At 56.5% G+C, this 22,737-nt stretch overlaps 1 protein-coding gene across 2 annotated transcripts; it reads right to left on the bottom strand.

Annotated features, from left to right (window-relative positions):
• Nucleotides 1-6,792: 6,792 nt before the first annotated feature.
• On the bottom strand, nt 6,793-21,049 carry ARHGEF15 (Rho guanine nucleotide exchange factor 15). Of its 2 annotated transcripts, XM_070061372.2 has the most exons (17): nt 20,944-20,996; nt 20,430-20,836; nt 17,103-17,782; nt 16,507-16,839; nt 16,282-16,339; nt 14,211-14,269; nt 13,892-14,103; nt 13,639-13,799; nt 13,344-13,496; nt 12,274-12,403; nt 10,774-10,848; nt 10,593-10,685; nt 10,343-10,503; nt 10,087-10,239; nt 9,880-9,962; nt 9,691-9,795; nt 6,793-8,303 (listed from the first exon to the last, which is right to left on the bottom strand). In XM_070061372.2, exons 3-17 carry the CDS (start codon nt 17,731-17,733, stop codon nt 8,152-8,154), a joined length of 2,559 nt encoding a protein of 852 aa, XP_069917473.2. In that variant the 5' UTR covers nt 17,734-17,782; nt 20,430-20,836; nt 20,944-20,996; the 3' UTR covers nt 6,793-8,151. The 2 variants fall into 2 exon arrangements, with proteins under 2 accessions (XP_069917473.2, XP_008268965.4); XM_008270743.5 differs by lacking the exon at nt 20,430-20,836 and having other exon boundaries at nt 20,944-21,049.
• Nucleotides 21,050-22,737: the final 1,688 nt, after the last annotated feature.

The raw sequence follows: 22,737 nt of genomic DNA, 5'->3' as shown, positions 1-22,737 counted from the left end.
TGTCCACTCTGCCTGTCAAAAATAAATAAATAAATAACAGTCTAGTTCCTGGGTTGGTTGATAAGTGCACAGGTATTCAGTGAAATCATTTATAACATACATTTTATATAATCCTGTCGATGTCTCAAATATTGTTTACCAAAAGATAATTAAAAATAGTTCAAGAAAGGAAGTGTCATCTTAGTAGTTACCAGCTCTCAATGAAAGATATTTATATAGTCACAATGTGTAAGGTAAACACAGCTCATTGAGTTTCATCTCTTAGAATCAACAAAGGACAAAGCACGGAAGACTTCTTCATTATAGCTCCACAGGTAAACAGAGCTGTTAGCAGCCTTGATGTTGCCCAAGAAAAAGCCTAGAAGGAGTCAAGTGAAAGGTGCAACCAGCCAAGTGCTGAAGGGAAAGGTGGCGGCCCTCCACTGCACCCATCCAAATTTGTGGTTTGAGATGAACTCTCTAGCAACTAGAGAAATTGCTTCTCTAGAACAAGCCCCAGGGACGGACTTTCTTTCCATATCTTTTCTCTAACATCCTTGTGTTTATTTCATTATCTGCTACCCTTAAGTTTTCTTCTTTTTAAAAGGTTTATTTAAGAGGCAGAGTTACAGACAGAGGGAGAGACAGGGAGAGAGATATTTTCCATCTACTGGTTTACTCCCTAAATGGCCAAAATGGCCAGAGCTGGGCTGATACAAAGCCAGGAGATAGGAGCTTCTTCAGGGTCTCCCATGTGGCTGCAGGGGCCTAAGCACTTGGGCCATCTTCTACTGCTTTCCCAGGCCACAGCAGTGAGCTGGATTAGAAGTGGAGCAGCTGGTACTGGAACTGGCACCTATATAAGATGCCAGCACCCCTACCCCTACGTTTTCACATTCGTTTGCTCAAAGAGCCCAGACTACAACCCATATTTCTTAAGTTCTTCCCCAGATTCCCAGGGAAGGTCACCACTAGGCCCAGCTTAGAGCAGCGGTACATTCTTGGACCAGTGAGCTGTGGGCAGGGGTCAAGGCCTTGTTGCAGAAGATGGCTTCTGGGAGCCCAACCCTGGGTGGGAAGAAATGTTGGGTGGATTACCCAGGAATGTCCCAAGGAGGGATGACTTTATGTAAGGACCCTACCCTGCAAGCCTGAGCTCACGAGCCCTCTCCTGGATTTCCATCTCCCTATGTCCAACCATTAAGTGTATCCATGCCTACAATTGTCCCTACAGCTCCCAGGCACATTCTTATCTATACTGATCTACATGGTCATGCCCTATACTCTGCCCTAGGTCATGAACTTTTTTTTTTTTTTTTAGACCATATCTTCCTCCTTTTGAGAGCAGTTCCGGCCTCCTCAAACATCTGCGTAACTTACGCTGGTGAGAGATTTCTCACTTGAAGAGTCCTGGAGGAACACCCCCACCACCCCTCCCCACCCCCTCGCCCAGAGCCGTGGGTTGAGCCACTGCCTGCAATGCTGGCATCCTATATGAGCAATAGTTAGAGTCCCGGCTGCTCCACTGTGGATCCAGCTTATTAGGAAACTGGCTCAGTCTTATCTATGGCGCGTTCTACACCCTGACACCATCCTAGGCTCTAGTCCCGGCCGCCATTGCTGGAAGCCAGGTGGCCACATGGACCAACCACCGGTGTCAAGCTCCACCCCCATCCTAATGGGATTCGCTGCTCCTGCTTCCCTGCCCGCCCTCCAGCAAAGTTTGAAAAGGACCTGTTCCTGAACACAGGGCTCTCTTCTCTCTTGCCCTCACTTGCTCTCTCTTCTCTCTCGCTCCTGTCTCCTCTCTCCTCTCACTCTTGTCTTCTCTCTCTCTCGCTCTCCTCTCTCCTCTCTCTCTCTCTTACTCTTTTTCTCCTTCTTAGTCCCTTCCCTCTGGTCTGCTGGATTTTCCCCAATTAACCCTTTCCCTTACTCCGGTGTCTGGTGTGTTTGTGACGATCTTATACAGCTCCCTGTTACTGTGCCTGGGAAAGCAGCGGAAGATGGCCTGGAGGATTTATTTTACAGGGGTGACGGCAGCGGGCCAAGTCAGTGGTGGATGTCCCCAGCAGTGCGGCCTTGCGGCTGTGCTGATGGAGACGTCCAGTGCCATGCAGTAGCCAGGTGAGCCCAGCGGTGCTTGGCTGTGTTACCGCCCTCCCTGCTACCTGTTTCATAGACCTGATTCTCCAGTTTTCCCTCCACATCCTCTCCACAAACACGTTTCTGTTTAGACCACCACGGATGGATTCCTTTTAAAAGTTGATCTATTTACTTATTTTATTTGAAAAGCAAAGAGACAGAGAAGAGAGATTTTCCAGCTACTTGTTCACTCCTCATATGCCTGCAGCTCCTGGCCAAAGTCAGGTGCCCAGAATTGCATCTTGGGTTTCCCACGTGGGTGGCAGGTACCCAAGCAGGTACCCACACACCTGCTGCCTCCCCGGGTGTGCATTAGCAGGAGGCTGGACTAGAAACAGGGTGGGCACCTTGAACCCAGGCACTCCAATATGCAGGCACTGGCATCTTAACTGCTGTACCAAATGTCCCCCCCCCCCCCAGAATCCTGACTGATCCATCCTCCATTTAGGGGAACGCCTCTCCTTCCTCATTTGAATAATATGTGTTTAGGCAGAAGCACCTATCTCTCATTCATGCTCCCATGCAGATACAAGAAAACCCATAACCTCTCTCCCTACTGTGGGGAGCAACTCGGACTAGACTAAGTTACTGGAATTAAGACTTATTCTATGCATCTGCTCTCCCACAATATGGCGCTGGGAGAGGAGTAAACAACTTTTACACAGCTGCCTCCAGTTCGACCAGTAACCTGCAGGAGCTGATCCTACTCCTGATTGGAGGAGAGCAGCGTACTCGGCGTCTGGGTAGCAGAGTTGGGATTGGTGGAAGAGGACTATAAAGGAGGAGAGAGACGGCATGCACCAGGAACATCTAAGGGGAACATCTATCTGAAGGAACATCTGTGCAGCCCCCGAGAGAGCCGGCCGGCGGTGTGCCGCTCCCCCGCGGAAGTGGGAAAGTGGCAGGGGGAGCCGCCCTTCCACGGAGGTGGAAGGGTCGGCAGCCAACCCGGGAAGAACCAGCAGCAAACCCGGGGAGGACCAAGCAGACAAAAGAACAGCGCAGGGTCCAGTGTCGTTCCTCCACGAAGAGGGGGAGCGACACCTACTTACTCATTTCCTTCCCCCCAAGGAGAGGGATGCCTTATCTGACTGCGGATGTAGTGGGCAGGATAAGCTAGGCAGTACTGGAGCAACAACCTGTTTCCTTGTTCTCCTTGTCTCCATACAGGAGTGCCTGGACGCACCAAGCCTCTGCACCTGGAAGCCGACTACAGCGGCAGGAGGTGGAGACAGAAGCTGCAGCACCTGTGAAGTGCAGAAGTGCATCTGGGAAGTGTGCAGGGCGGGGGGGGGGGGGATCCTTGGGGAGAGGGAGCTGTGCACGGAGTGATTGCAAAGTAACTCAGAGAGAGGCAGGCGCCTAGCTTCCACCCTGTGGGCTCGGGCGCTGCTTCCCGGCTTGGGACACCCCTGCACCCAAGACATGCCAAACCCCTGCAGCACCTGTGGGAGTGTTCGCTTCTTCCACCTCCTCGGAAGGGGGTGATCAGGCTGCAGGACTGGGGACTCCAACCACCGTGCCACGCCCCTCCTGCCTCACCTTTGAGGAAGCTGCACAGGGCAGCCCAAAGAGGCAGGCAGGGCACAGGGCAGCACAGGAGGCAGAGGATGAAGGGCACCGAGGGAGGTTGCACAGGGCCATGGCAGACACTCTGATGCCCAAGGGAGGTGGGTGCAGGAGAAGGGAGAAAATTGAAGAGGAGCCAGGTTACCTACTGTGGGTTGTCGCTCCCCGTTTTCGTGGAGGAGCAACACAGGACCCTGCGCTGTTCTTCTGTCTGCTCGGCCCTCCCCAGGTTTGCTGCTGGTTCTTCCCGGGTTGGCTACTGACCCTTCCACCTCCGTGGAAGGGCAGTTCCCCCTGCCACTTTCCCCACTTCCGCAGGGGAGCGGCACACCGCCGGCCGGCTTTCTCGGGGGCTGCACGGGTTCCCATAGATGTTCCTGGTGCATGCCGTCTCTCTCCTCCTTTATAGTCCTCCTCCGCCAATCCTAACTCGGCTGCCCACACGCCGAGTACGCTGCTCTCCAATCAGGAGCAAGTCCTACAATTTATTAGTTGAACTGGAGGCAGCTGTGCGGAAGCTGTTTACTTCTCTCCCAGCGCCATATTGTGGGAGAGCAGATGCATAGAATAAGTCTTAATTCGAGTAACTTAGTCTAGTCCGGATTGCTCCCCACAGTGGGTGACCCTGTGTGGGGCTGGGAGACTGCTTGCCTAGCCCACGAAGGAGGTTAGGAGGGCGTGGCACATCACGCCTCCCGGGAAGGTGGACTCCTGGCTGGGCAGGAGCCCCAGGCACATTTCCCCCGTCCCCACCCTCAGCCCTCCCTGTCGAAGGGCCTTGTCATTACCAATCAGGTAAACAGCTCCTGGGTGTGGCCCAGGCCCATCAGGACCACCAGAGAGGCTACCCGGCTAGGTGACCTTCAAGCTGATTGGGGAAGCATAGGGGCGCCAATATCAGCTCTATCCTATAGAATGAGTGTTGCCCTGAATTAGCTACCCCCCACACCCTTTAAAAGGTGTACTTGATTGTTAATACGCGGACACATTCACCAAAACTTGTCCCCCGTGCTTCTTGTCGAAGAACGCCGTCGTCCCACCATCCTGGCCATGCGCAGGCCTCCCAGGATGAGTCGCAACCTACTGCCACCTGTGCCACCCCCGTGTCTTCCTTCCTCACCACCTCCCCATGCCCACCTTGCATTTACTCTCATCTGCCCTGTCGTCCTCACTCCCTAGGCCCCCCCCCCCCAATGCTTCCTGCCCTCAGCGCTCTCAAGCCTGCAGACCCCTCCAGGATCGCACCCAAGGGAGCTCTAAGATAACAGAAACCGAAGCAGGCCCCCTCCGTCCCTGTTTTATCAGCCCTTTCTGGAACGTGTGGTTGTTTCACGTGCCTTTAGATCTCCTAGTAACTGGAATCTGTTCGCTGGGCTCCCCACTTTCCTGCTGTGAGAACACTGGATTGGAGCACAGGCATGTCAGTGACTCCCACAGAGGGCGAGGAGTGTGTGGGGCCCATGGTAGCTGTGTGTCTGCCCCTGGATGTCTGTCTGTCTCTCAGTATCTCGGCTTGTCTCTGCCCTGCTGAAGAGGAAGAAGAGGGTTGGTGGGGGCGGGGCACTACTTCCATCACCACTGTCACTACCTTCAATTCCTGCCCTGTTATCTTTTTTTTTTTTAATATTTATTTATTTATTTACTTGAAAGGCAGAGTTATACAGAGAGAGAAGGAGAGGCAGAGAGAGAGGGAGGGCTTCCATCTGCTGGTTCACTCCCCAGCTGGCCGCACTGGCCAGAGCTGCGCCAATCCAAAGCCAAGAGCCTGGAGCTTCTTCCACGCAGGTGCAGGGGCCCAAACACTTGGGCCATCTTCCACTGCTTGCCCAGGCCATAGCAGAGAGCTTGATTGGAAGTAGAGCAGCCAGGACTTGATCCAGCGCCCATATGGGATGCCAGCACTGCAGGTGGAGGAGTAACCTACTGCACCACGGCGCCAGCCCCCTGCCCTGTTATCTTGTTACCACTTTCCCCAGAACTGGGTCTCAGCTTAAATGTCATCTCCTCCACGGTGTTGCCTAAGACCACCCTCCTGCCACACACACACAATTTGTGTCCCAGCCCTTGCTGGATTTTCATCATGGCACTCACTGCTAACCAATTTCACCTAACTCTTTAATTTGCCAGCCTGTTCATTGTGCCAGCGCTGTGCCTTAGCGGGTTAAGCCTATGCCTGCGGCACCGACATCCCATGTGGGCACTGGTTTGAGTCCCGGCTGCACCACTTCCAAGGATGGCCGGAGCACTTGGGCCCCTGCACCCACGTGGGGGACCTGGAAGAAGCTCCTGACTTCAGATAGGCCAAGCTCTGGCTGTTGCAGCCATCTGGGGGAGTAAAACACCGGATAGAAGACCTCTCTCTCTGTCTGTGACTCTGCCTCTCAAACAAATAAATAAATCTTTAAAAAAGAAATTGTGCCCCCTCTGCCCTCCTACCCCTAAAATGTAGGCTCTCCAAGGGCAGGACCCACATCTTTGTTTTTCTAAGTTGTTTTTTTTTTTTTCTCTCTCCTTGAGCGACAGACAGACAGAATTCCCATCTGCTGGTTCACTCCCCAGATGCCTGCCAGGTCTCCCGTGTCAGGGACAGGGACCCAACCACTTGAGCCATCAGGCAGTGGTCAGCTGCCTCCCAGGTCTGCATTAGCAGGAAGCTGGAGTCAGGGGCTGGAACTGGGGATCAAATCCAGGTATTCTAGCGTGGGGCCATCAGCATCCTAACCCTAAGCCAAACATTCACCCTGAACCTTGTCGTTTTCATCTCTGTATCTGCAGACCCTAGAACAGCATCTGGCACACAGAAGGCACCCAACGGACAGGTGTAAAGCTGACCTGAACATGGAGACGCCAGGCTCGTGGGAAAAGGGCCTCTTCTTTGCTGGCTGGCTGCCCTTTGTGTCCTTCTTACTGCCTCTCTGTCCCCTTGCTGAAGCCCTGAGCATGCCTGGCCCTGCCCCCGGGAGCTGTGAGTAGGCCAGCACACTCCAGCTACGCACCAGCCCCGGTTGCCAGAAGAACTGATCCCTGCTCTTGACTTCCTGCCCACCAGCCCCCACCCCCATAGCCGTTCAAACTACACTTGCTCCTTTAATCACATAATACAAGTTCACCAACGTTTATTGAGAATTTCCCACGTCAGGCCCCATGTTCGGTGCATCTCCGAAGTCATGGCCAGCCCAAAGGCCAGTGGCCTCCTTCTCTGAGTCTCCCACTGTCTCTGCACCCCCTGCAGCTGATGAGGCATTTTCTATCCTGAGTGGAGGTGTAATGGCCCAGCTTGGGGAAGGCCCTGCCCCAGGCCAGGGCCCACCCGCCAGCACCTGTCTGCTGCCATCTCCTCCTGGCCACACGAAGGGCAGTTTGTCATCCGGTAGCAGACATGGATGAGGTCGGGCAGCAACACCAGCTCCGTTCTCCCAGCACCGTGGAGATTCCGTGAGGACCAGGATGAAGGCCACAGAGCCCAGTAGGCTCACCAGCTGGTCCCTGAACCGCAGCACCCAAGTCTTCCCCCGAACCCAGAACTCAGCAGTTCTGAGGCCTGAGGCCGAGGTTTGGCATTGGACAACAGTTCAAGGTGGAGGCTACGGAGGCAGGGAGTATGGAGGCCAGCATAAGGGACAACGAGAAGCCCCTGGAGACATCGAGCAGCCTTGGGCCCCAGCTACTGGCCATCTTTGGTTCCTTGGGCAACTGCTGGCTGCCTGGTCGTTCCCGAACACCCCCTCCAACTGTCCCAGAGCCCATGACTCAAGAAGACCCCAGAACCTAGGGCTCTCATCTCTGGCTCTAGCCTCTGACTGCCGAGCCACACCCAGGAACACAGCCCCAGTGTCTTTCCTAGAGAGAACAATCAGGAAAGAAATGGAGCATTCAGCCATCGGGGGAGGGGGAAGCGACCACCACACACACGGTACTCAGCGGTTGGCTTCCCTGCTACATGTACACACACACTCTGGAATTGGCTTGGGAGGGCACGGGAGGCAGCCAGGAATGCAATCTAATACTTCCCAGTCGTAGCACCACGCGGGATGACGACAGGGCTCTTGGGCCCGGAGCACGATCTTCTTGGGCTGGTTGAGTCCTTTCTCACCCTGTTGGCTACTGTTTCCTTGACCTTTATCTCCAATGGAGCCTTTTTATGCCTGCATTGACCTAGCTTTGGCTTCCTTGGCTATGGGCAGAGCAGGGATACTCATTGGCTGGGAGCTGGGCCAGCTCAGTACCCATTGGCCACTCTGTACTAAGCCTCTGTCTCCATTAGCAACACACTCATACCACCGCGTGCTTAGACAGCCCTGTCTTCATTGGCTACCCTGTCCTCAAGCTCCATCCCTATTGGTTGCCACCAGAGGTAGTGTTTCCGTGGACAGTGGATCCAATGAAGGCAGGGGCAAGCTTGGTCATTTCCACGCCACGCCGCCAGCTGTCACAGCCTGTGCCCCTCCCCAGCCTGCATTAGGGTGGGGGAGCGCTGGGGGGTCCTGAAGAGGGCTCAATGGCCTCGAGAAGCCGCTGGTGCTGGCGAAGGTGCTTCCTCCTCTCGTGCTCCCCTGTGACTTCACACACCAGCTGGGCAGGGAAGGCCCCAGGAAGTCCTCTCAGCCAGCCTGCAAAAGAATGACAGGGCCCTCCCCCATGATGGGGGGGGAGGTCAGAGGTCAGAGGAGGTCTCTGGCCTTGGGGATGGTCATGGTGAGTGCGGGAATTCATGGAGAAGCCTGGGGTGTCTGGTGGAAAGGGTATGGCAGGTGGAGGTGACAGCAGTGTCCGAGAGGATTCTGGGTCGTTCCACCAAGCCCTGCGGAGGCTGCAGAGGGTCAGAGGTGGAGTTCCCACCGGAGCTGCAAGGACCCCCTAATCTGATCTCTGTTCCCTCTTTGACCTGGCTCGCTTCTCTCCCTTTCCTGCTCCTGTAAGCTACACTGGCCTCCTTACACTTCCCAATCACACCCTGGGCCCTGACATGTGTGCACCACCTGCTGCCTCCAGCTGAGACCCTCTTGCCCAGGACACCACATGCCTAAATGGCGCACCTCCATCATGCTCACATGTTCCCTTCTTGGAGAGGTACACCCCAGCTTCTCTACTGAAAACTCTAACTTGGGGTGAGTATTTGGCCTACTGTAACCTGTAATGTCTCAGGTTAAGATCCTCTCATCCCGCGGAGGATTAAGTGCCTGGATCCATTACCTGCATCTGGTTCCTGACTCCAGCTTCCTACAAATGTAGTCTCAAGGAGGCAGCAGTGATGACCCAAGTCACTGGGTTCCTGCCACCCATGTGGGAGACCTGGATGGAGTTCCTGGATCCTGGCTGGGCTCTCACCCAGCCCAGCCCTGGCCTCCTGGGCTTGAAGGAACCAGTGGATGGGGGAACAGGTTCTCCATCTCTTAATCTGTCTCTCATCTGTCACTCAAATAAATTCTATTTTTAAAAAATAAAATAGGGGCCGGCATTGTTGTTTGAGTCCTGGCTGCTCCACTTCCTATCCAGTTGTCTGCTAATGTGCCTAGGAAAGGTGTGGAGGATGGCCCAAGTGCTTGGGCCCCTGCACCTGCATGGGAAACCAGGAAGAAGCTCCTGGCTCCTGGCTTCAGATCGGTCCAGCTCCAGCCATTGCGGCCATTTGGGGAGTGAACCAGAGGATGGAAGACCTTTCTCTCTGTCTCTCCCTCTCTCTGTCTGTAACTCTGCCCCTCAAATAAATAAACAATCTTAAAAATAAATAAATAAATGAAATGCCAGCTATCCAACCCTGGAACTCCTAACCCTGCCTACTCTACCCACTCTTATCTTTCCCACGGCACTCATCTCCATGCACGTGCTGCGTCACTGACTTACTTGGGGTGCCTTCTTCCCTGCCTGCCTCCCCTGCCAGAATGTGTGCCGTGGCGGGACAGGAAGCTTTGTGTGTCAGGTTCACGGCGCCTAAACCAGCCAGCGGACGGTCCCTGCATAAGCAGCTATGAGCGGAGAAGCGAGGGACTCACTCACCTTCAGGGCTCTTGTGCAGGTGCTTGGGGGGAGCCCTGGACTCCAGACTCCGTCCCTCGGCCTTAGTGGGTGTAGCTGGCTCTGAGCCCAGTTCCTGGGAGCTCTCTGGGTGGGGACAGGTGACACAGCAGTGACATCCAAATTCTATTCCATACTCTCCTTCCCTCTTCCTGTCTCGGGGGTACTCACCATAGTCCTCATAGATGGTGTCTGGGGAGCAGGGCAGGGGGCCGGGGGTGGGGAAGGCTCCCAGCCAGCGCTGCATGTCTGACCTGCAGGATGCGAGAAAGGGCACAGGCAGCCAATGGGGCAGAGAGAGTGGCATGGGGGAAGGGGTGAGGCTCGAGAGGTCAAGCCCAGGGGCCAGGGGTGTGTTCTACAGGAAAGGCAACTCACAAGGATGAAGCTTGGAGCAGCCGGTGGGTAGGGCGGCCCTGGTGATTGCTGAGAAGGGAGAGGCGGAAGGTAGGGGGTCCAGATGGGTCTGGAACCTGCTGGGCCTGGACCAGGGAGCGATGGGCGTAGTCCAGAACCTGTAGCCGCTGCCCACTGCCCAGGGAAGAGGACGGTCAGAGACTGACGGGGGTGGTGCCACACGCCTGCTCTCCACCCCGGGCCTGGGCCTGCTCCCGCTCCCTCCCCTGGCACCCACCTCTTGGGCTGCGTGATGAGCAGCAGGTCACTGAAGAGCAGCAGGCAGAGAGGGGTGAAGCGGGGGCGCGAGGTGAAGAGCACGCCCCCCCTGCGGCACCCCAACTCGGTCAGCTCCCCCTGCAGCTCCAGGCGCCGAGACCAGGAGACCAGAGGCAGAGCCTGCGGGGAGGCAGAGGTTGTGCTGGCTGTGCTGGCTGTGCCGGCCGCCTGCCTGCCCTTTGGCATGGGGAGGGTGAGCGGGGACTGACCTTGACTTTGTGGAAGCGCAGCCTTTGGGTGAGCCGGATCAGCTCCTCGGTCTGCTTCATGCGGCCCACCTCCGCACTGCAGCGCTCGATGATCTACGTGCAGGGGTGGGGGTGGGGGCCGAGTCACCCACCCCGCCCCCCCCACCTCTCCCCAGCACCCTGCCACTGCCCTCCTGCCCACCTTGCTGACGGCACCCAGGGCTTTCTGGGCATTCTCCTGGCGGCTGGACCCCTCCTCTGTCTGGCGTAGGATATTCTGGGGACAAGGAGAAAGTGACTAGACCCCCCGCTCTGTGACCCTGGGCTTCAGAGGCGTCGCAGCTCAGGGGGCCCTGCCTGGCTTGGCACAATGCTCAGTTTGAGGTTCACAGGGTTGGAAGACCAGTGACCTCACCACTCACTGCCTGCCTAACCTGAACAAACCATGTTACCTCTCTGGGCCTCAGTGTGCCCATCTGTAAAGTGGGGGTAATGCAGCCCTAGCAAATCAGTAATGTTGTGAGGACTCAGGGAGGTAGTGCTGAGTGTAGTTGTTGCAACATAGTAAATGCTGAATAGACGATTGCTATTATTTTAATGATTATTGGTACCCCAGCATAGCAGAAACTATGCTGGGGTAGTCAAAAATGCCTGGACTTTGGGGCTGGCGGTGCAGCAGGCTACTTTGCTTGCGAACTGGCATTGCATATCGGATGTTCTGCTTTCCATCCAGCTCCCTGCCAAAGCACCTGGGAAAGCAGCATGTGATGGCTCAAGGACTTTGGCCCCCTCCACCCACATGGGAGATCTAGAAGGAGTTCCGGTTTCCTGGCTTCAGCATGAGCCAGCCCAGGCACTGCAGCCATTTGGGGTATGAACCAGCAGATGGAAAACCTCTCTCTCTCTCTTTCTCTCTCTCTCTCTCCCTCTCCCTCTCCTTCTCCTTCTCCCTCTCCTACTCTGACTTTCAAATAAATAAAAAAATTCCTCTTAAAAAGAGTGCCTGGACTTCCATTCTATCTCCATCGATTCCTTCTGTAGGACCTGCAGCAAGTTATTTAACCTGAGCCTCCGTCTGCTCATCCACAGAGCAGGTGCACAATAGCTGCTCCCCTCACACGGTTGTCAGTAAGGTCCGCCACGTATGCAGCACGTAGGCCGGTGCCTGTCCCAGCACGCACACTCAGCACTCACTCTCAGCAGCGGTTGAGCTATTACAGTTGCTTTTGTTATTACTGTGTTGTCAGTACTGCGGACAGGTAAAACTGAGTAAGAAGCGGATAATTAGTCTGGGGACTCGTCACATCCAGATCCCCACATCATGTGACCCAGGTAGGAAGGAGGCTCTACTTTGCAATAACAGAAGAATCTTTCTCAACCTTTTTTTTCCGCTTTCAATATCAGCCCGCAAAGAAGGCTCTTCGAGATATCGGTCCACCTGATTGTCGCCCCGCCCACCAGGGAATTTTAACTTGATAGGCTGTTTGGGATGTCTGCCCCTTGGAAGTGACAGCACCCTGGAGGAGGGGCAGAAAGGCACCGGAGCCCCAAGACCACGCCCTACACCCCCCCCCCCCCCCCGCCATCTCCGCCGCCGCGAACCGCGGAGGGAGCAGAGCATCTCGCCCAGACTAGATCACGAGTCTCCAGAGCGGAGGCTCTGGGAGGCGGGGCTGCGGCGGGGCGGAGCCGGAGGCGGTACCTGCAGCAGCATGCGGAGCCGGGTGATGCGCTGGAAGGGCAGCAGCAGGAAGGAGGGCAGCGGGAGCCGCTCGCACTTGGGGAGGCTCTGCAGCCGCCGCAGCTCCGCCGAGAAGCGCACGTTCGTGTCCCTGCAGAAGCCGGCGGGGCGGTGAGCAGCCGCCGCGGGGCACACACCGCGCTGCCCGCATCCCTCAGCCGCCTCTGGCCCCCACCTCATCCCTGCTCCCGCGCTTCCTCCCACACTTCTGCGGCTGCAGCAGCTGTCCCTCGTCTGTAGTTTTGCTTTCCACAGTTTCTACCTGCGGTCAGCCTTGGTTCCAGTACATGTTCCATGGGACATTCTAGAAATACATTATTGCTAAGTTTTGAGTCTCACGCTTTCCTGAGCAGCTGATGAAATCCGACACCACCCTGCCCTGCCCCACAGGACGCGAACTATCTTTTGTCCAGGGTATCCACACTGTGTATGCTATCATCCATTAGTCCCTTGGTACTCGATTGGTTATCAGATCAGCAGTGCCTTGGTTATATTTAGTGATCTCCCCAAAGCAAAAGAGCAGATTTTGTTTTACAATATATCGTCATCAGTGTTCTATTTTTTTTCTTTTTATTTTTTTGACAGGCAGAGTAGACAGTGAGAGAGAGAGAGACAGAGAAAAAAGGTCTTCCTTTGCTGTTGGTTCACCCTCCAATGGCCGCCACGGCCGGCGCACTGCGCTGATCCAATGGCAGGAGCCAGGTACTTATCCTGGTCTCCCATGGGATGCAGGGCCCAAGGACTTGGGCCATCCTCCACTGCACCCCGGGCCATAGCAGAGAGCTGGCCTGGAAGAAGGGCAACCAGGACTAGAACCCGGTGTGCTGGCGCCGCAAGGTGGAGGATTAACCTAGTGAGCCGCGGTGCCGGCCCATCAGTGTTCGATTTTATTATTAACGATCGTCGTTGACCTCCGTGCCTACTTTATAAATTAAACAGCATCCTAAGCGTGCATACATATATAGGCACAAAGACAGCATCTAAAGGGTTGGGTGCTCTCCGTGGCGCCCACTGGGAACACCAGCACTCACATGAGGCGGCTGTAGGTCTCCTCCTGGTACTGCTGGTTCCGCACGTAATCCACGTACACAGAGAAAGGCCCCACGGCGTGGCTGTGCACCACGTCACACAGGTCGCTGATGTGCGGAGAAGAGCGCACCCGGCTCAGCAGCGTCCCGAGGAACCTGGAGCAGTGGTGGGGAGCAGCAATGGAGGGGGTCAGAGGGCCCCGGGGCTCCTGGACGGAAGGACCTGGGCCAGAGGGGGAACCAGGGGAGCACGCAGCAGCTGAGGCCAGGGTGCCTGGGTGGACGAGACCACACTGACCGCTCGCTGACGCCCTGGACGCGTTGCACGTTGGAGAAGAGGGTGTGGTGGTCCCGGGGGGTGAGCGTGTCCCGGAGGGCCTGGCTCAGCACGAAGGTGTCAGTCAGCAGCCGCAGCGAGCGCAGGTAGGAGGCCTCCGACGTCACCACCTCAAACAGGCTCTGGGGAGAAACAGAGGGTGGTGGTGGAAAGCCCGGCACGCTGCCGGCCTCGGACCCAGGTCATGTGCTCCGCCCCACCCAGGGGTGCCCACCTCCTGCATGCGCCTCTCCTGGGGGCTGAGGGTGTCCAGGAGGCCGCTGGCTTGCACGGCTGGAAGCTCTTGCCATAGGGTGTTGCGAGGTCCAGGGAGGCGTGCGAAGGCGGGAGTTTCTCCGGGATTGGCGGGAGGGGGACCCCCATCCTCACCAACACCCCACAGCTCTTCGGACAGCACGGCGGCACGGTAGGTCTGGTAGAGAGGTTCTGGGAGAGGGGGCAGACAGAGCCCATCAGGCAAGCCCAGGGTCCCAGGACACTTGCCCACAGCTTGCTGGCCACAGCAGAGACCATCACCGTCCAGAGGCCCTCACCGTCCTGCAGAGGCAGCTCCCAGCTCTGCTCCTTCAGCCCCTCCAGCCCCTCCTCATCCCTGTGGAGAGAGAAAGGGAGGGGAGTCCCCAGGGAGTGCTAGTCCCCTGGCATAGGCACGGGAACTGCACAAACCTTCCGCAGGCTGCATGCAGGGCCCCAGAGGGCCCCAGACCAAACCCCAGCTTTTTTTGTTGTTTTTTTGTTTGTTTGTTTTTGTTTTTTGTTGTTGTTTTTGTTTTTGACAGGCAGAGTTAGACAGTGAGAGAGAGAGACAGAGAGAAAGGTCTTCCTTCCGTTGGTTCACCACCCAAATGGGCGCTACGGCTGGCGTGCTGTGCCGATCTGAAACCAGGAGCCAGGTGCTTCTCCTGGTCTCCCTTGGGGTGCAGGGCCCAAGCACTTGGGCCATCCTCCGCTGCACTCCCGGGCCACAGCAGAGAGCTGGCCTGGAAGAGGGGCAACCAGGACAGAACCAGCACCCCAACCAGGACTAGAACCCAGACAAACCCCAGCTTTTTATACGTGCCTCTTCTAGTGAGGCCCTGTCCAGTCCCGTTCCCTCAACTACTGTGTATCAGAGACTTCCCATCTCGGTTTCCAGCCTTCTCACTAACCATCACCCGGGAATGAATCCTATTTGCGACTCAGGGAAAATCCACCTGACCAAGCCCATTTTGACTCATTCATTTATTTGAGAAACTGACAGACAGAAAGGACCGGGCCTGGGCTGAAGCTGAGAGCCAGGAACTCGATCCAGGTCAAGGACCCAATTAGTGGACTCATCACTTGCAGCCTCCCAAGGTGCACATGAGCAGGAGGCTGGACCTGGGAGCGGGACCAGGCACTCAAACTCTTCTGCCCCCTCACCAACACCTGTCGCTGTCTCCCCTTTTCGGGTCAATGAACCATCATACCTCCTTTCGCCTCAGCTAAAAACCACACTTGTAAATGTTTGTTGAATGAATAAACAGACTCAAGTTATCTCTGATAATGAGGATGGATCTAAAATTTAAGCCCAGATATCATAGAAGGGGTGGTGGTGGTTGCCAAATGGGTTTGCAGACACCTGCCATGGAGGCTCAAGGTGAGGGGAGGGGCTTAAAATCAAGAACACATGCTAACGCCCAGCTCCATACCAGTGCCACACCACAGTCGCTCCAGGAACAAGTCATAATGATTATCCCCATTTCACAGATGAGGACACTGAGACCCAGAAAAGTTGAGGATTTGTGCAAGGTCACGTAACCAGGAAGAAACAGGGCTGGATTAGAAACCAGGGCGGCAGGGGCTGCATTGTGGCTCAGCAGTGCCTGCAATACCAGCATCCCACATCAATCAGAGCACCTGTTCAAGTCCCAGCTGCTCCCTGCTACTGCACCTGGGAAAGCAACAGAAGATGGCCCAAGTGCTTGAGTCCTTGCCACCCATGAGGGAGAACCAGATGGAGTTCCAGGCTCCTGGCGCAGCCTCGGCCATTGCAGTCATTTAGAGAGTGAACCAGATGATACATGATCTCTCTCCCCCCCCCCCCGCCTTTCAAATAAATAAATAAATGTTTAATAAGGAAACAAAGGCTGGCGCCGCGGCTCACTAGACTAATCCTCCGCCTTGCGGCGCTGGCACACCGGGTTTTAGTCCCGGTCAGGACACCAGATTCTGTCCCGGTTGCCCCTCTTCCAGTCCAGCTCTCTGCTGTGGCCCGGGAGTGCAGTGGAGGATGGCCCAAGTGCTTGGGCCCTGCATCCCATGGGAGACCAGGATAAGTACCTGGCTCCTGCCATTGGATCAGCACGGTGCGCCGGCCACAGCACACCGGCTGCGGCAGCCATTGGAGGGTGAACCAACGGCAAAGGAAGACCTTTCTCTCTGTCTCTCTCTCTCACTGTCCACTCTGCCTGTCAAAAATAAATAAATAAATAAGGAAACAAAAGAGAAACCAGGGCTGCTTGTCTCAGCACCCATGCCCTTCTCCCACCTGGGCGGAGGTGGGATGTACCTGCATCTGCAGATTACTCTGCCCTCAGGTGAGTGTGGTGGCAGAGAAAGGGGGAACGAGCAGGGCAACGGTACCTTCCTTCCACGGCTGCTGGAGGCGCGCTCAGAGTAGGAGCTTCATCAGGACTGTCCCCTGGAGATAGAACTCCGAGTGAGGAGACCAGGACCCCGGACCCCAGAAGAGCCCATTGCCCTAGAAACTTCCACTCCCACCAGACCTAGAGCAGTAGAGGAACGGAACCCTGGGTCTGTTCGGGTTTTGCGGGTTATTTTTGTTCACCTCCACCAGATGTCCCATACCTGTTTGGATTCCATCTTCGCAAGGCAGGTGCACAGCTGGTTGTGGGGTGTCCTCAGGGACCATGGCGTCCTGCCTGGCCCGAGCTGGCTTGGGGGGTTTGAGGGGCGGCAGGAGTTTGCGCTCCGCAGTGGAGCGGTAGGAGGTGAGGACCACAGCAGGGTGACTGATGCTTGGAGGGCTGGGGCGGGAGCGAGAGGCCCGAAGTGGGGAGGCCCGGCAGGGGGCCTTGGGGCCATCCTCAGAGGCCCCCACTGGCACCCATCGGAGCTCCAGGCCAGGCCGGGATGTGTGGCAGATACAGGGGCAGTAGGGAGGGCAGGCCAGGGCAGCATCTGTAAGAGACAGGGTATCCCGTGGGGACCGCCCTCGGCACCTGGTCCCACTCTGCCCAGGGAGCCTTAACCTGGTCCAAGAGCTGGAACCTCAAGGTCTAGCCCCAGATGTCTGTAGACTTCCTCCCTCCAACCCCCAGAAATACGGAGAGCAGATTTCCCAGACGTGAGATCCATTAAAAGGTAGCCCCTGGAAGTTCCCAACTGCAAAGCAGTAGAAAAAGGAAGGTGATTGAAGTCACCCCACCTGCCCATCGGCTTACCTGGAGCGCCATTCTCCTGGGGCCCGCCCCCGGCGGGGGCGCCCTGCGGAGCCTCTCTCTCCCCGTTCACGTCAGCTCCTCCTGGGGAGCAGTCAGCTCCTCCTGGGGAGCCCTGCTCGGGGGCGGCCGCAGCCTGGGCCCGGCCTTCAGTCCCCCATTCAAACCTGCCAGCCAGTCTCCGAACTGTGCCGGGGGCTGAGGCGGGGCCGTCCTGGGCGGGGCCCTCAGCCGCGGGGAGCGCAGGCAGAGCGGTGCGGGGCGACGCGGAGGGCTTGGGTGGGGGGACAGGAGAGCGGGGAGCAGGTTCTGGGGAGATGGAGCGCCTCGACACGGGACTGGGGGTGCGGGCGGGTGAGTCCGGGGAAGTCTGGGAGTCGAGGCTGTTTCTAGAAGCTGAGGGGGGCAAGAGAGCAGGGGGCTTGAGGGATGCGGCTGGGGGCTCCCAGAAGATAGGGGTGCACAGGGGAGCTGGGGTATCCTTGGAGGTTCTGGGCGGTGCTTGCGGAGAGGAGCCGTTCTGGGGAGGCCCTGGGGAGTGGGCAGCCCGGGCGCGAGAAGGGGGCCGGGGGCGGATGATCCGAGGGGGCTTCTGGGTAGGGGGTGTTGCTGTAGGAAGGGACTGGGCCGACATCTTCCTCTGAGCTCTTCAAAGGGACGGGGTGCTCTGCTGGAGTCATCCCCTGAGGGAGGAGGGAGAGAGAGAAGGCTCCTCTTAGTGTGGCTCCAGCTGGGTGACCCCAGACCGGTTGAAGCAGTGCTGTTGGAGTCCGGAGGAAAGTCTGGGGCACAGCCCTGCTTTCTCTCTCAATGCCACGGTCTTCTCTCCTCACCACCCCACACTGCTTCTCCTCATTCTGTTCCGGGCCTGCCTGATGCACCCATAGCCTGTGTCCTGCAGATCTCTGTGTGTGCCAGTGGGGTGGTGCCTGGCGTGTTGTGAGCCTGTACTCATTTGTTTCTTAGGGACAGGTGTACAGTGGGAGGGTGGAGTGTATGCATGTGGTGTGTGCCCTGTTAAAGAGTAAAGGGTTTGGGCCGGCGCCGCGGCTCACTAGGCTAATCCTCCGCCTAGCGGCGCCGGCACACCGGGTTCTAGTCCCAGTCGGGGTGCCGGATTCTGTCCCGGTTGCCCCTCTTCCAAGCCAGCCCTCTGCTGTGGCCAGGGAGTGCAGTGGAGGATGGCCCAAGTGCTTGGGCCCTGCACCCCATGGGAGACCAGGAAAAGCACCTGGCTCCTGGCTCCTGCCATCGGATCAGCGCGGCGCGCCGGCCGCGGCGGCCATTGGAGGGTGAACCAACGGCAAAAAAGGAAGACCTTTCTCTCTGTCTCTCTCTCTCAATGTCCACTCTGCCTGTCAAAAATAAAAAAAAAAAAAAAGAGTAAAGGGTTTGGGGACAGTGCTGTGTGCATAGCAGGTAATGCCGCTGCCTGCCGTGCCGGCATCCCATATGGGCGCCAGTTCGAGTCCTGGCTGCTCCACTTCCTATCCAACTCTCTGGGAAAGCAGTAGAAGATGGCCCAGCCTTGGGCCCCTACACTTGTGTGGGAAAGCCAGAAGAAGCTCCTGGCTCCTGGCTTCAGATTGGCGCAGCTCCAGCCGTTGCGGCCAATTGGGGAGTGAACCAGTGGATGGAAGACTCTCTCTCTCTCTCTCTCTCTCTCTCTCTCTCTGCCTCTCCTTCTCTCTCTGTGTAACTCTGACTTTCAAGTAAAATAAATAAATAATTAAAAAAAAAAAAAGAGTAAAGGGGTCAAGTCCCAGATCTCCACTTCCCACCCAGCTCCTCGCTAATATGCATGGGAAAGCAGCGGAAGATGACCCAAGTGCTTGGGCCCCTGCGGCGGCGTGGGAGCTTTGGATGGAGTTCCAGGCTCCTGGCTTTGTTGCAGCCCTTTGGAGATTGAACCAATGGATGGAGGATCTTTTTCTCTGTGTCTCTCCTCCTCCTTCTGTCATTCTGCCTTTCAAAAAATAAAATAAAATACATCTTAAAAAAAAAAAAAAAGGTAGAAGGTAGTGGTGGCTTTTGACCAAGCAGTTAAGCCGCCTAGAAGGACATTCACAATCCCGCATCAGAATGCCTGAATTTGACTCCTGGCTCTGGCTCCTAATTCCAGCTTCCTCCTGATGTGAATCCTGGGAGGCAGTGATGGTGGCTCTGCTAATTGGATTCCTGCTACCTATGTGGGAGACCTGGATTGAGTTCCCAGCTCATGGCTTGGGTCTGGTCCAACCCAGGCCATCGGTAGCTCTGTCTGTGTGTTTCTCTGCCTCTCAAGTAAATAAAAATTTAAAAGAGAGAGAGGAGAGAGAGTGCAAGGTACTTCCAAAAGTTTGTGGAAAACAGAATTAAAAGAAACACTTATTTTGGTGCAACAAATTTGAAATCTGTGTACACAAGGGGTCTGCACAGAGCTCGGGGGACTGCATCTCACAGGAGAACTCTGCATGGGTTTCTGTTTGTTTCCTGCCAAAATCAATGTGTCTTTTAATGCCATTTTCCACGAACTTCTCAGAGCCCCCCTGGTCTGCCGTGGGCATGTTGGTGTGTGCTCTGTATGAGTTCCCCGGGCACCCTGGCTGGGAGACCAGGGATGCCTCACTGTTTCCCTCCACCCCCACCCCGTTTCCCAGTTCCTCTCTCCGGACTCTCCCTTTCCGGCTTATTTTTAGTCTCCTTTTCCTGCCCGTGAAGATTCCTGGAGCCTCTGACCCCGGGAGACCAGTGGCCCGCCGGCCCGCTCTCTCCTGCCCATCCCTCCAGCTCTCCGCTAATGGCCTGGGCAAGCAGTGGAAGATGGCCCAACTCCATGGGCCTCTGCACCCGCGTGGGAGACCCCATACCCCCTGGGCCTGGTCACAGAGAGAGGCCCCAGCAGAGGCCTGGCCAGGTGGCCAGAAAGCCAGGGGTTGGGACCACATGCCACGGCGCCGGGACCTGGGACCCTGGACCCGGGCTGCTTGCTTCTCCCCCCGCAGGAAGAGGCTGCTGTCCCCAGAAGGCAGCACTGGGAGGCGGTCAGGGCCAGGTGCCCTCCAGGAGTGGGCACGAGAGGCAGAGCCCGCCAGGCCCCAGACCGGGTTCTTGAGAACAGATGTACGCTTGGGGCTGGGGCTGGCAGCTGGCGGCTCAAAGTCCCCTGCATTCTGGCCCGAAGCCACTCGGTGAGGTGACCCACGTAGTGGCCGGGACAGCTGGCCAGCTCCTCCCCAGCACCTACCCCACTCGTGATCCCGCCCCCCACAGGTACCAGCATCTGCTTCCTTCCTCACCCCCACCCCAGCCTCTTGAAGGGACCCAGGTCCTCAGGCCCCAAGCACTCACCCTGGAGTCCCCTCCACGCTCAGTCACCTCCCAGGGCTGAGTGAGTAGGGCAGGAAACAGGAATCGGATCCGCCTCCCAACCGGACACCCCCCCCCCCCCAGCACACCACACTCCACATGCGCACTCAGGGGGTGTGAGGCAGCCAGCGGCCAGGGTGTGGGGCAAGGTTGGCCTCAGGTGCCGACAGGCTGCTGTCCCTGTGTGGGTTCCCCTGGCAGTGCTGTGCAGAGCAGGGTTTGCAGGGTGAGGGGGAGTGGTGGCTACGGCCGGCCCAGGGCTGGCGGTGAGGCCTGGGCATCCAGACGCCTCTGTCTTGGCTATGGGATGCTGTGTGTGCCCGCACACGGCGTGTCTGGCCATCTCTCCCACACAACGTGTCCGATCACCCGTGTCTCCAGTTTGCAACCTGTCGCCGGGAGTGTGGGTGGGGCGGCTATGTCACACTGCGGGACCCCAACCCCGGCCCCCCTGGTTCCCATCCCTGGCCCCCACACTAGCTGCCCAAGAATTTACCTTTGTCTTTCTGGAAGCTGTCCTGTCCTGCCTGCCCCCTGGGAGCAAGGACTGCACGCGGGCAGAGGGCTGCGCGTGTCTCTTCTGTGTTTCTGGGGCGGGGACTGAAGCCCCAGATTGAGATCTCTGCAGAGGAAGCCAGTTCCTCCGCCCCACCCGGCCATTGTGTCAGGCTTGTGCCTGTGTGTGTGTGTGTGTGTTTACAGGAGGTGGCAGCGCAGGGAGAGAGGTGCAGGGGGAATCTGAGATCCATCTCCTCCACTGGGTATGACATTTGCTGGGACCCCTGCTGTTCACCATTCTCAGCCCCTGCCTCCCTGGGTCCCAGCCCCTGACTCCCTGTCCCATAGGGGGCCTTCATGCTGATTGGTCCCAGGAGTCAGTGCTCCTGGGGGTAGGAGGGCAGGAGGGTCCCTCTCACCCTCTAATTTTCTCTGTGGTGGAGGAGCTGAGTCCCCCACCCTGGGGGGCTGGGAGTGTGTCCTATAAACAGCTGCGGGGGTGGAAGGAGCCACACCCCACCCAGCCTGGGAAGTAGTGCCCTGGGAGGAAGAGCCAAGGGCAGGAGGCGACTCTGGAAGTCTTTGCCCACGCCCAGGAGCCTGCCTGGGTGAGATGCTCACACACGCTCCAAACAAGAGGCTGGGAAGAAAATTCAGGAAGCTGGCATGAGAAGATGTTTCAAACTTTTTATTCTCAAAGTAAAACAAAACAAAAGTCCTTGTGGGAGGTACCTTTCTCTGCAGGGAGGAGAGAACATCCACTTTGCTTATGGCCCTGTCTAAATACTGATGGAGTTTGTGGGCTCAAAAGGCTTCCATAGCCTTGGCAGCTCATGCCAAGAGCCTCGGGTGATTGCTGATGTCATACATAAGAGTGTCAATTGTTAAATCAACAACAGGGGTCACTGTGCACTTGCTCCCCATGTAGAACCTCTGTCCTTAATGAATTGTATTATGAGCATTAGCAGCAGTACAACTTGTCTTCAAACAGTACTTTATACTATGTGTGTCTGTGTGGGTGCAAACTGTTGAAATTTTTACTTAGTATAGAGTTGGTCGGAAGACCAATTATATAAAGATAATTAAAAGTGAATCTTAATGAAGAACGGGATGGGAGAGGGAGTAGGAGGTGGGATGGGAGTTGGGGTGGGAGGACGGGTATGGGGGAAGAATCGCTATATTACTAAAGCTGTACCTATGAAATTTATATTTATTAAATAAAAGCTTTCTGAAAACAACAACAACAAAAATGTCCTTCTAGTGACCAACAAAGGCCTGGACAATCCGTGCTCCTCCACAGGTCTCTCCTGCCACAGGGCCTTTGCACTGGCTGTGGCCTCTGTTGGGAAGCCTCCATCCTGAGACATCCCCGTGTCTCAGGCAGGTGAAGGACTCAGCTTCTCCAGGAGGCCCGCCCTGATCACTCCTTAACCCATCGGCATCAAACAGATTTATCCCAAAGTGCTGGAACAGGGTCGAGCACGTATCAGGTGCCTAATGGTCGACTGAACAGAATCCTCCCTACAGCCCGTGATTCCTCTTAGGCCCCTTCCCTAATTCTGTTGATCTCATCAAATCCCCACCCGCCATGTGCATGCACACATCAGAGTCTGGACCCAACCTCCCAGGACCCACCCCCAGACCTTTGTGGGTTTCCAGAGAGAGGAACACTCTCCCAGAGTCTCAAGACCCTACCAAGAAACTCAAGATACACCTGTGTGGCAAAACAAATCCTGCTTTGTTTTTACTGAAATGGGGAATCTGTATTAGCTTTGCTGCTTATCAAAAAGTG

This window comes from Oryctolagus cuniculus, chromosome 17 (assembly GCF_051225735.1).
Source record: "Oryctolagus cuniculus isolate XC-2025 breed Fujian yellow rabbit chromosome 17, ASM5122573v1, whole genome shotgun sequence".
Taxonomy (NCBI): domain Eukaryota; kingdom Metazoa; phylum Chordata; class Mammalia; order Lagomorpha; family Leporidae; genus Oryctolagus; species Oryctolagus cuniculus.
Note: the sequence above shows the minus strand (reverse complement) of the source record. Positions and strands in the feature narration are given on the sequence as shown.

Bases quoted from the DNA above. Each gene is read 5' to 3' on its own strand.
- ARHGEF15 (XM_008270743.5), bottom strand. From the start codon at position 17,733: ATGTCGGCCCAGTCCCTTCCTACAGCAACACCCCCTACCCAGAAGCCC. The intron at 12,404-13,343 runs GTGAGTGCTGGT...CGGCTTCTGCAG, and splicing joins GAGACCTACAGCCGCCTCAT to GGACACGAACGTGCGCTTCT. The intron at 10,849-12,273 runs GTACCGCCTCCG...CCTTGTCCCCAG, and splicing joins GGCTCCGCATGCTGCTGCAG to AATATCCTACGCCAGACAGA.